Source organism: Serinus canaria, chromosome 4, assembly GCF_022539315.1.
Source record: "Serinus canaria isolate serCan28SL12 chromosome 4, serCan2020, whole genome shotgun sequence".
Taxonomy (NCBI): Eukaryota; Metazoa; Chordata; class Aves; order Passeriformes; family Fringillidae; genus Serinus; species Serinus canaria.
Window position 1 is genome coordinate 42,303,273 of NC_066317.1, and position 12,069 is coordinate 42,315,341.

At 43.9% G+C, this 12,069-nt stretch overlaps 1 protein-coding gene across 1 annotated transcript in view; it reads right to left on the minus strand.

The window, feature by feature from the left end:
* ZDHHC2 (zinc finger DHHC-type palmitoyltransferase 2) overlaps positions 1-11,378 on the minus strand; it is a 36,009-nt gene extending 24,631 nt beyond the window's left edge. The window contains exons 1-2 of the mRNA XM_030239231.2: positions 11,246-11,378; positions 1,059-1,085 (exon numbers count right to left, since the gene is read on the minus strand). Of these exons, the coding sequence (XP_030095091.2) occupies positions 1,059-1,080 (22 nt within the window). The 5' untranslated portion in view covers positions 1,081-1,085; positions 11,246-11,378. The remainder of the gene's footprint in view (positions 1-1,058; positions 1,086-11,245) is intronic.
* Positions 11,379-12,069: the final 691 nt, after the last annotated feature.

A 12,069-nucleotide genomic window follows, 5' to 3' on the forward strand; every position in this document is an offset into this window, starting at 1 on the left:
CCCAAACGTTGTATCCCTTGCTTGAAGGCAACCAATTTACTAGCTAGCTAGCACAGCTAGAGATGCCTGGAAATTGGGGGCAACCTGTAGTACAGCTGAGCCCCATTTGCCCAGTTTTCACTCCTGAAAAATCTTAGGGCAGAAGTATAGCCAGGGTAAGTTTCTTCTGACTGGCCAAAGCCCACCAAGGCCTTGAGTGAAAAGATGGAAATTTAAGGTTCCCCAACACATTTTGCTGATAACTTTAATGTGTTTTGTGAGCAGTGCCCATCAACTCACTTTTTTTTCCCCTCCCACAGAGTACCAAGCAGCAGGAAACTGAAATTCAAAGCTTGCTGATAACACTTCTACACTCCTATGGGGGATGATGAGATCACTGAACTGAAAAAAAGTTTTTCAAGCAAATGTTTCTTAATTGACAAACATGTTTTCTAAGTGAAGGAGTTGCCAATGACTTAATGAAATCTGCTGGAATTACACAAACACAAAAAGCTCTTCCTCCAAAAGCTCTGCAGCCCTACACTTAACACTTCCATGCTTTGCTGTACTATTAAAATAGCATCTGGAAAAAACAATCTAAACATGCTACAGCCTCAGGGAAGGAACTGTAGTGACTGCTAACTAGGCAGTTTTATTATATTCCCAGAAGGTTACATATCTGAATGATTCTATTTCTCTAAAAACATTAAAAGGAAACGCAGAAAAGAATCACCTCCCATTTAAGTATGTTGCATCTACACAAATACACTGCTTTTACAATCCTGCTTTTACAAGAGCTTTCCGTATTATGGACAAATCTTTAAAAAACAGAATGTAAGGATTGTGTTAGTTGACGTATCAGAAAGCCAGTGAGAAGAGTAAAAAAATTCTGATTTTTCTTTCTTCTATTTGTAATGGCTACGGCAGTAGTCAGGAACAGCAATATAATCAAAGGTACCGAGGAGCAAAAAAGTACAAATCTATTCTTTTAAGTTACACTGTTTCTCAATTCTACTAGTCAGCTACTGTTCTATTCGGATATATAAATTACACCTATAAACAGCTAATAAAAATCTTACCTTTTTCTCCGATATTTGTCATTGTCACTGAAAAAAAAGAAAAAAAGGAGATAATAAAAATGTATGTTTAAATAGCAAGTGACGTAACTCAGTATTTAAACTTATTTTTTTCAGCCAAAGATGGAAGAGTAATCACCAAACAATACATGTTTAAGGTCACACACTGTGAAGCTTTTATGCCATGTACATTCATCATGAGAACAGGTACACAGTATCAATTGCTTTTAAGGTTTTTTGCCTCCTCTTTCCAGGCTCATTTCCTGATAACTAGGACCTTCATCTAGCTGAAGCTGCCAAAGTTTAATCCAAGAAAAGCCACCTCTGAAGAGCAGTTATTTCTTCTAACTGTGGTTGCACAGGTTTCACTCTTTATGTTCTGTTCTTGCAGTGGAGGTGTCAGACTCCAGAACTGGTTTTGACAGCAATATTGGTTGACACCTTAGATCTTCAAAGCATAAAAACTGAAAGTAGACAAAAGTTGCATTTCCTTTAAGAAATTGCCCACAGATTACAAGCCAGTGAGAGAGTGAGAAAGGGCAAGCGTGTCAGGCGTAGAAGGGCAGCACACAGATACCACATATCAGTAACTTCATTTTCCTCTCTTGGTCACATCATTTTGAAGTAACTATCCCAACAACAGGTATCTCAGAGAGATCAGAAACTCCCAAGATCAAAACCTCTTTTCACCCAAACCACACATTTATCCATCCCAGTTAAGCAGTCTACAAGCTGTGATACACTGGTGCCTACAACAGGGCAGTAGATACATAGAGCTCTCATCCACTTTTGTTTTCCTAATAAAAATGATTGCACCAGGCTGATCTTCAAGCAGCAGGCACAAGGCAACTCGTCCAGAACAGCCAAAGAGCCATGCCATCTGACTGATGGATTAAACACAGGCTTGGTGACTGAGTTAAAGCCAGCATTTAAATACATCTTGCACACTGCAAGGGTGGACCACGGCCCCAGTGCTGCCCAACACCTTAACTAATGCTCTGGAAGAAGGAACACTTACAAGTCTGCAGGATGACACCACCCTGGGGACAGCAGCTGGTACGTGCAGGACTTCCATTCAGAGGGACCAGGACAGGCTGGGGGAAGGAACCCACGGGGCCCTTATGAAAGTCATGAGGGCAGAGACAAAGTCCTGCACCTGTAAAGAAGCAATGACACAGCCTGGGGACTGCTGGGCTGGAGCAGCGCTCTGGAAGAAGCCATGGGGTTGCTGGTGGGCAGCAGAAAGGGCCACCAGCCACATGGGTACCTCAGCAGGCAGGGCTGGCCAGCCAAGGGAAGGGTTTGTCCCCTGCAGCACAGCATTCATCAGAACAACCCAGAACCCTGCTGGGATTTGGGCCCCCCAACACAACAAAGAGACCAGTCCAGGAGGAAGTGAAGAAGCTGGCAGGGACTCATCCTCCAAAGAGAGGCTGCACAGCCAGGGCTTGTCAGCCCTGGAGAAGACATGGTTTTGGGAGGGCCTCCCACGACCTCCAGGGAGGCACTGGGGAACTGGGCTCTTCATACTGGCACAGAGTGGGATGACAAGAGCCAGTAGGTGTAAGTTGAAATGCAAGGATCAGATCCGATACAAGGAAACATTTCCACCATGAGAACCATTCACCAGCAGGGGAAGCTGTCCAGACAGGTTGCAGACTCCACCAATGAAGTTTTTCAAGACTCAAACCAATAAAACCCTGAAGAACCTGGTGTGACCTCACACCTAGCCCTGATTTGATCAGGAGGTTGGACTGGACGAGCTGAGGTCCTCTCAAACATGGATGATTCCACAATTCTGCAATTTTAAAATAGGTCTCTTAAAATGGACATTTGACTATAGCTCCAGCAAAACAAGCATCTACCTTACCTGAGGGAAAGCAGCAAGCAACCATGTTCATAAAGCTCCTCAAAAAAATTCATAAAGACACCACAGAAGTTGCATAAGCCACTATAAAGTAAACTATATTCTGCCCTCAGTTTTCTGAACTCTTTAGAATTTGATAAGCTGAATATCCACCTAGACAACTGCTAGAGAGAAGCTGAAGGAACATGGATATACATTTGACTCTGAGACACAGTAATAATGCAAAAGAATTGTAAAATTGTAAGAAAGTCATCCACCAGATGATTGCTTACAAAACAAAAGACATCTTCAGAGCTGATATGTAATTTAAAAGGGATGGAGTTCTCAGATCAAGACAAATTAGCCACTATTCAAATTCTGATTTTCTTTCTCCACTTGGAAAGGTCAGCAAAGCATGCAGAAATTTTGCCAGTCTTCTTGGAGTAACTACTCTCTGCTAATTAAAAAGCCAGAGCCAAGCACACATTGCAGAATCACCAGTTTCAAAACAAAATCTATTAAACCAACCTTCACAATAATTTGTGGTATTTTTCTCTCCTTACAAGGGAATGCCACAGAACACTGCTGTGAAAGCAATTGAAATCTTTTTTCCACCCCTTATCTTTGGATAAAATGTATTTACTAATGTGTCTGAGACGTCTAAATTTTCCACAATACCTATAAGTAAAGGCCAGACAAATCCAAATTTAGTCATTTCTACCAGACAGCAAACCTAAAGCTTTTCAAAATTTCTGTCCACCTCCAGAAGGAAGCACACTCCTCAGAGCCAACACCTGCACAGAGGACTGTCTTCTCAGCTTTGGCAGTATCTAGCTGGAACCCAAATGCTCCTGACAGTCAGGACCATGAAGGCTAAAACATGAGTGCTGAGATGTCCAGTTAACCCCAGGAGGGTGAGAACATGTTTTTGGGTGTTTTTTCAATACATGTATGTTGTCATTTTAATTTCTTTTACCACAGAGTATGAATCAGAAGTTATTTCATACACTCCTGAGCTGCAACCACTCTAAGAGACCAAACAAGGAACAAGGCTGAAAAGAGATGCCAGTACCTTCAGTCTTACCATCGTTTTTCTCCACACATCCATCAACTGGTGTTTACAAGGAGACTGGCTGCACTGCCCAGCAAGCATTCCCACAGACAGTGAGAGAAAGGAACTATGCACCACATCCAATAACCTGCATGAAGTGAAGCACCAGTTCTTCTGCTCATGCCTTTTAAAATCACCTCTGCCAAAGGCTCCCTGGAGGAGGAGTGGGAAACTAATGGACAAACATCTGCAATACAACAGCACCAGAGAGGAAATGAGGCTGTGGGTTTTTTTGTTGGTTGGGGCTTTTTTGGTTTGGTTGCTGGTTTTTTTGGAGGGGGGAAGGGGGAGGGAGTGGGAGAACCTTTTTGTTTTGCACCAACGTGGCAGAACTAACCAAGAGGAAAAAATAGCTCTTACAAATCAAACTCTCTCTTAAATTTCTCCTAATGCTTTAAACTTTCTCAGTTTGAATGACCATAATACAAAGACCTAGAGCAACCACAATACGTTTACCCTAAGATCACACTAAAATTGCACTATTTAAGAACATGGAAAATAATTTTCTAATATGAAAAAAATCCTCAAATTTTGGATTTGATCAAAGAAAAGTTTGCTAATTTCCATGCCTTCTGAATAGCACACGATATGTTTATTTAAACCAAATTTAATATTTTTTAGTAGAATCCTTTGTATCAGTATTTCTGGCAGTTTTCTCATTTCTGTTTCAAGGGGTTACACTCACTGTGGTGAAAAGTAGGTCAGACTGTGCCTCCTGTCATTAATAAATATCAGCTGAAATGCTGCAAATGCATTTGCTGATAGTTAAACAGCACAGAAATAACACGGGTAAAAAGCATTTATGCCTATGATGACTAAAATAAACACAAAGGACACGGCAATCCCAACTGCTAAGCAATTTCTGGGAGAAAACAGGGTAAATCCCATTGAGACCAAAATGGAATGACACTTTTGCGTACTCAGAGATGGAAATAATTATAAAAACATGACCTGTCTTCAGGAAATCATTAAAAAGTTACAGCTTTGTTTGCCTGAGATACTGCAGGGGCCAATTTCATTAAGAATCACCCTTGCACTGCTAGAGCATCAGGATGCTATTTACAGTTCAGTTCTAGCAGACTGTCACATCATTAGAGCCTCTCTGGTTCATTACGCAGCTCGCAGATGGTGCTCATCAGAATTAGGGACCAGCCTGGGACAGACACAGGATTTCAGCTAACAGAGATGCCAATTTCCTGAGCCAGAAACATTGCTCCCTGCTTGCCCCAAGCCACAAGCAGCCAGAAACAGGAACAGCACATAAAATAGTCAATGCCACTAAGCAGCCTGTGCTTGCAGAGAATGATTGCAAAGGTGACAGAATGCTGCCTTTCAAAAGATCTTAAAAAGTCCAGGATGGCTTCCATCACTAAATTAATTTGCTAGGAAGAGAAATCACATCACTAGGCACCTTGCACACTCGGTCAGACAAGTGAATTTCCTACTTCTTCAATTTCCACTTATTTTCTTTAGAAATCTTAATTCTCACTCAGCCATGTAAAAACTAGGCAGACATCCATCTCCACATAGCTAGAGACATGGTAAGACACATTGCCAGCACAAACCCCAAAAGATTTTGAAAGATAAATTTCACATCAAAACGTGCATTGGTTTTGTAATGTAAAATTTTGCTTGACTTCTAACCCTAAAGTTTCTGAACTGTAAATGTGATGACTAGATTGAAAAATAAGGAAAAAAAAAAAAGGAAATGAGATAAGCAATTAATATTTTAAAGCTGTGATGAAAGTGGATCTACAAAATTTTGCTATCATATTTTATGTACATTTTTAAAATATTTAAATCTTTGGAATGGGAAAACAAGATTCATCTGATGCAGAACTCTGCAGCCACAACTATAAATAGCTGGTTCTCTCAAACTTTTATGAAGTTTAACGTCTTGGATCTGATTCCCAAAACTAAGTACACATTTTATCTTTATAGCATATTTGAAGCTGTAAAACACTGATCTATAGATGCAGTTTTACTCAGCTCTGTGCACACATAAAAGTGTTTTATAGTTTTGACAAGTGTTCTGTCATTGCCTGCAATAGTCCTTTAGTAAAAATATCAGTGCTTGCAATAAAAAGCTACCTCTCAGCTAGACAGAGCAGTGATTTGCATTGATTCAGAGAGACAAGGTGCCTCCAGTGCTTTGTTTCAGAACAAAAGTAATGGGAATATTCCTGGGATATTTCAGGTTGGCATAGCTAGCCATCAATAACCCATACATTTGCATTTGATGGTATTTGCAGATGCTTCAGAAGCTTCATTTTAACGCTGTGCCCATCAAAATCCACCACTGTCCACCTGTCCAGCAGCAGCTGCTATTTGATACCTTTGCAGGTAAGGTCACAAAGCCACTGCTTTTGTATAGGGTATGACTAAGAACTCACTTAAATCTTTCTTCTTTACAAACTTCCCATCTACCTTCCAAGTCACAAAGACAGACTGAAGAATGAAAAGTGTCCAGCTCTACCAAAGTTGTAGACACTTGTGCTGCCAGTATTGACAGATACTTTTCAGCAAACAAAACCTGCACTCTGACAAGAACAACTCTTAAAGTTATGTATCAAGCAGTGTTAAATCCTTTCCTGAAAAGATAATCTTGTCCAGTAACTATATCTTCACCATAAACTTATGTTCTCAACTTCAAGCCATAGTTTACATTTCAAGGCACAAAACCCACAGATAAAACACTGGGCACTACATGGAGAGATAACCAGCCATGCTTAACATGGACATCAATTCTGTCCCAGAGCTGCAGAATGGCAGCTGCCTTCGACAGCCTGAGAAAGCATTCGAATGAAATTTGGGAAATGCACAGGAGCACTGCTGGCTACAATTCAGAAGCCAATTCTACTTCAGCCACCAGTTTTGAAACTTTTCTCTAAGTAACCACAGATGTCAGAAGGGGGGGGGGGGGGGAAGAAGGTAGTATTTCCAAAATATTGAATAAAAATGGAAACTTTCTTGGACCAAAGTACTTTTGTAGCTTAGCAGCTAATGTGCAGACAGGGTATTTAACCAGTATTTGACTACAGCCAAATGCAATGTTACAATGTACTTGTATTTCTATAGCCAAACCTAAGCTCTAAATGGTTACAAGACATAAGCTGCAAGTACCATAAATCCTTTAATCTATCTGGAGAACATACTGAGCAAAGAGCTCAAATCCAGCTGACCAAATCCTGGGTCTAACTCTTGGGTTTTGTTTGTTTTTTTTTTAGCTTCCCCCCCTCCACCCCCATCAGCTTCTATCCCCTTATTTTCTGCCACTTCTGATGCCCTGATGACACTGTGCCAAGCCCACAGGGCACGTATTAATTCTGCCTCTAAACTGTGATGAATTAAGCAGCTTTATATCCTGTTATAATTCTATTCCAGTGATGGTTCACAGGGTCAAAAACCTCAATTCAGCACTAATCAATCTGATCCTCAAGCAAAAATCTTTCATGATCATTAACATCTTTAGCAGCTGGATGTCATTCCATGCTTTCTGTTCCATTCTGAAGGTAGCTGTGGACAGAAACCAGTCACATATTCTACACCAAAAACAAAGATGTGAGTTATGAGCATTCCTGACAGTACTGTGAATGTCTTCTTGTACCCCCTCTTCAGCTATGCTCAAGTCATTTATTCTTTTCCAAATCAGGCAAATCACTCACCAGGTGGCAATATTTCCTCCCTTTCCCTTCACTGGAGTAGTCACAAAATGCTTATTGCTCGTTTGTTCCACAGTAAATCTATTTTCCTTCTTCAAAATTACAAATTCAAGCTGCATTTTCTGTCAGAATTCCCTGAGCAAGAGCCTTATCCTGTGAATTAAAATTAGTGCCATGTAAAAATGGATCAAAACGGAACAAAAACATCCATTTTCTCTTGGATGCAGGATATCTATAGGATAACCCTTTAATCAGCTAAGCCGTTATTTTCCTAAAAACATCTGTCAAAACACTGTCAATTTTTTAACATTTTCCTTGTTATATGCACCTCCAAATCCTGAGCAGGTAGGAAAACAAAACAAAACAAAAGGATGTCAGTATTGGCATTTGTCATTTCTGACAAACAGCTGTCAGAAACTGCAAGTAAGTACTGGTTCTGCCCTACCTAAAGCAGAATATGGAATCCATAACTCCTCCAAGCCCCTTACTAACCTGAATTAGAGATGTATCTAAGAAGGGAAATATAAGAACATGTTTTTTTCTTTGCATGTGAAGTATGCAAAGATTTTAATAAACACCGAATGTTCATTTTCAGGTTTTCATAAACAGTGAATCCAATGTGTATTTTCTGAGTATAGACACATGGATACAGGTGCTGGGGTGAGGTATTTCATTTGCACTTCATGTTACTGTTGTTCCATGTATCCTAGGTTGAAATTTCAGTAGCTTGACCTATCAAAGTTCACTTTACTCACTGTGTGCCACCTGTATTACCCCATCCTTGTTGGAGAAAGAACAACAAATATGTATCCCTTAGGTTCTCATAAACACTGTCAAATTATTTTTTAAGGGAAGGAACAGTTAAAGACACAGTAACTTTAAACATAAAGTTATTCAGGGTGAAAAAAGTACTTCTATTACTAGAAAGGGCTTGAGATGACAGTTCTGGCAAAATGAAGAGAATGGCACTGGATTAGAGGTAAGCAATTTTTAGTTGAGTTTTTTAAGACCAACTCATATACACATTTATTTCCAGTATTCATTCTACATCCAACAAAAATAACTGTTTGCTACTGTTCAACACCTTTCTCCTTCTTGTTAAAGGTTAATGCAGCACGAGCACTTACCTGAATCCACTCATAAAAGAGACAAAACTCTAGACATGGCAATACTAGTGTTAAAAATAGCGGATTCATTTTTGTGTTTCTAAAACCCCTTTTGTTTCTAAAATGCTACTCAATACTGTAACTACTCAGCTTTAGGTATATAAGGAATCAGCTTAGTAGATTTCTTAAAAAAAAATAAAATTGTCCCTCCTATAATGCTCAGATGAAATAAAACAAACAAACAAAGAAACAAATTCTAACAAAAACCCCCACAAATCCATTTAAAAGACTACATTTGAAACACTTTCTCATTATTAAAAAGCGACCACTCACATTACAACAGCGCAAAGTCCTTGCTAGGTCCTACTGCACAACAGTTAACACTGCTCCCTGCATGTTGTCAGCCTCAGTGACAGAAAGCTGCAGAAAAAATCCCAGCTATATACATCCTCTTTAGCATTCAGTGCTGCAGGAATAAAAGAAGCACTGAATAGACAGGCTGGCTTCAAAGCACTGAAATGCTCACAGTCTATTCCTGCCGTTGGCTCTCGTTCCCAGAGTTGTTAGTTATTCCTTCTGTTGTTTACACTAAATATTCATTAGTAAGACAAAACATGAGCTTATTTTATTTTAGTACGCCAAAAATGAGGGAAAACATCCAGATATAGATAAAAGATGGACTTACTGGAGATCGTGGATGACTATTACGCTGAATTAAAAACCTGGTGAGCCAGCTCCCACTGGAATGTGTGGGGGTGGGTGGGAAACAAACAAACAAACAAACCAACCAACCACCCTTGTCCATTGAAAGGAATTCAGTAAAATGTGCTTTAGTTGAGCCCCAGGATTTCACTTCCTCCCCCTCCCACTGCGGGCCTTTTGCTTTGAGGGGCTCTCAAGGAATCAGTGAACCACAGTTTGTAGTCTGAAGCAAGTTTCAAGCACATCATCTCCTTAAGAGGTACCTACTTTCAGGTAAGCTAAAACCCAATCTCCCTCTGTTGTACAGTCATGCTAAATAAAAAATACAGTAGGACACTGAAGCAGTAGTGCCCAGAACAAGCCTACTGTACCTACCACAAGGCTGATACATTAGAACATTAACTACAGAGTGGCTCTTCCCTGGAACATCCTTGCCCTCCTTGTGTCAGCTTACAGCTCTCCTTTCCAGGCTTGCTCAGTCAATTCCCAGAATCCTGGAAACAATTTGCTTCCTTGTGCTGGAGGTAGACACTTCATTGCTCCTCTCACGAGGGCACAGCAACTTTATTGAAGAGTGTTGTTTAAAATGAACAGATTTGAATGGGGTTAATGAAGAAAAATATGCAAAAAGCCCAACCTCCAATATAGGAGCTACAGCAAGTCTTGATACAAAAAACAGAGGTGCTAGGCCTGCCCATCACTTTTTGCTTAATCCCTCAACTGCTCAGCCAAGCATACATAGGACAAAAATCCTACCAGTCTTCAGTATGCAATTTAAAAAAGATAAAACTAAAAACTAGGCACTAGACTGATGAGATTTTCAACATGAACAGCTGAAAACTAAGTACATCTAATTTATATTCCCGTGTGCCATTACGCTGACATGGTTACTGAAACATCAGTATGCTACACATTATCCTCTAAAAATCAGATTCAAGGTTTTCTACAAGATACACCGTAACAGAACCAAAATCAGAAAAAAAACCTTCCAAACCAAGGGAGGCTGGCGAGTTGGTCATTTAATAAATCCTTCTGGCTCGGCTGCTCTAATTCACACAAATGCTCTCACATCACACCCAGCCTCCAGTATGTACTTAACGATCCGCCTGACGCTAAGGGTCAGGTGCCAAGGTGCGCGGCCAGGATGACTTCCCGATGTCCTGGCACGCTGCCGACGACAAAGAAGGGATCGAGAAGTTGTGACAGCTGGGCATTTTCTAGGCGACTGAAGGATGGCAAAGGGACACTCGCGGATTTCCTGCTACCTATTCCTGCTTCCACGTCCGCCCCCAAATGGCTCTGTACATGTGTGTGTGTACATGCGTGTGCGCGCCGAAGGGACGGCGAACTCTGCTCAGCCGCCGGCACAGCCAGTCCCGCTTCGCGCGTCCGGGGCTGGGACCGGCCACACTCTGCGCACTCCACGGAGGGAAACTCCCGCCTTTGGAAAGCCCCGTGCGCCAGGCTCCCTCCTGGCGTACGAGATGAAACCTGGCGCGATGGGTCGCGGCGGATATCGGGCAGCGCGGATGTCCCTCGCCCGCCTAGGGGGCCGGGGCGCGGGGGAAACCGATCCAGCCCAGCCCAGCCCCGGACACGGTCCGGGCGTGGCGGCGGCAGCAGCAGCAGCCGGGGGCGGCCCAGGCGCCGACATACAACAGAAGCGGCCGTCCGTGCCCGTGCCGCCCGGTTGCGCTCCCCCGGCTGGGGCGGCGGCGCCCACCCGCGTCCCGCCCGCCCCCCGCCGCCGAGGCGGCACTCACGCAGGCAGAGCTGGGTGACATAGGCGTAGTAGGACCAGCAGAGGATGCTGGAGATGAAGAGCACCGGCACCCAGTAGAGCAGCCGCTGGCAGCGCCGCCGCACGCCGCCCCAAGCGCCCGGCGCCCCGGCTGCCGGCGGCGGCGGTGCCGCCATCTTCCCGCACCGCATCCCGGCCGCTCGCTCCGGGGGCCCGGGCCCCGGCCGCGCTCCCCGCCGGAGCCCGCCCCGGCCCCACCTTCCCGGCACGGCCGCTCCTCCCACCGCCCGCCCGCCGCTCCCCCCGGGCTGGGCAGGGCAGGGCAGCGCGGGAAGAGCCGCCCGAGAGCCCGTAGCGTCCCCGCAGGGTGCGGGTGTCTGTGCCGGGCCGGGGGGCACGGCCACGGCCGCCAGGTTCGGGGCGGGCGGCGCAGCGGCCCCGCCCGGCGCAGGGCGCGGCTCCGGCCTCGGCGGCCGCCACGTGCTGGGCGCTGGGGCGGGAGGCGCCCTGTGCTCGAAGCTGCTTCCCTCATCATCCGCCCCTGAAAGTGGGGTGGCGACGTTTAACAGCGCCCTGTAAGCTCTTTAAACCACCCGGTTACAAAAAGCGCTGCCTCGTTGGCAAATAGCGCTTCGGAGTGCAGCGAACAAGTGTTGCAGGCAGGAGGCGGTGGGCGGCCACGGTGGGCAGGCATGGCTGGCTTGTGGCTTTTGGCAGCTGTTCGTGCAGGGGAAGGTGGCGGCAGGTTGTGCTGACTCACCCTTCCCCGAACGGCTTTATATTACACTCACGGCAATGAAATGCTTGTCAGCTATAACAGCAAACCCAGCCTCCGTTACGTTGTGT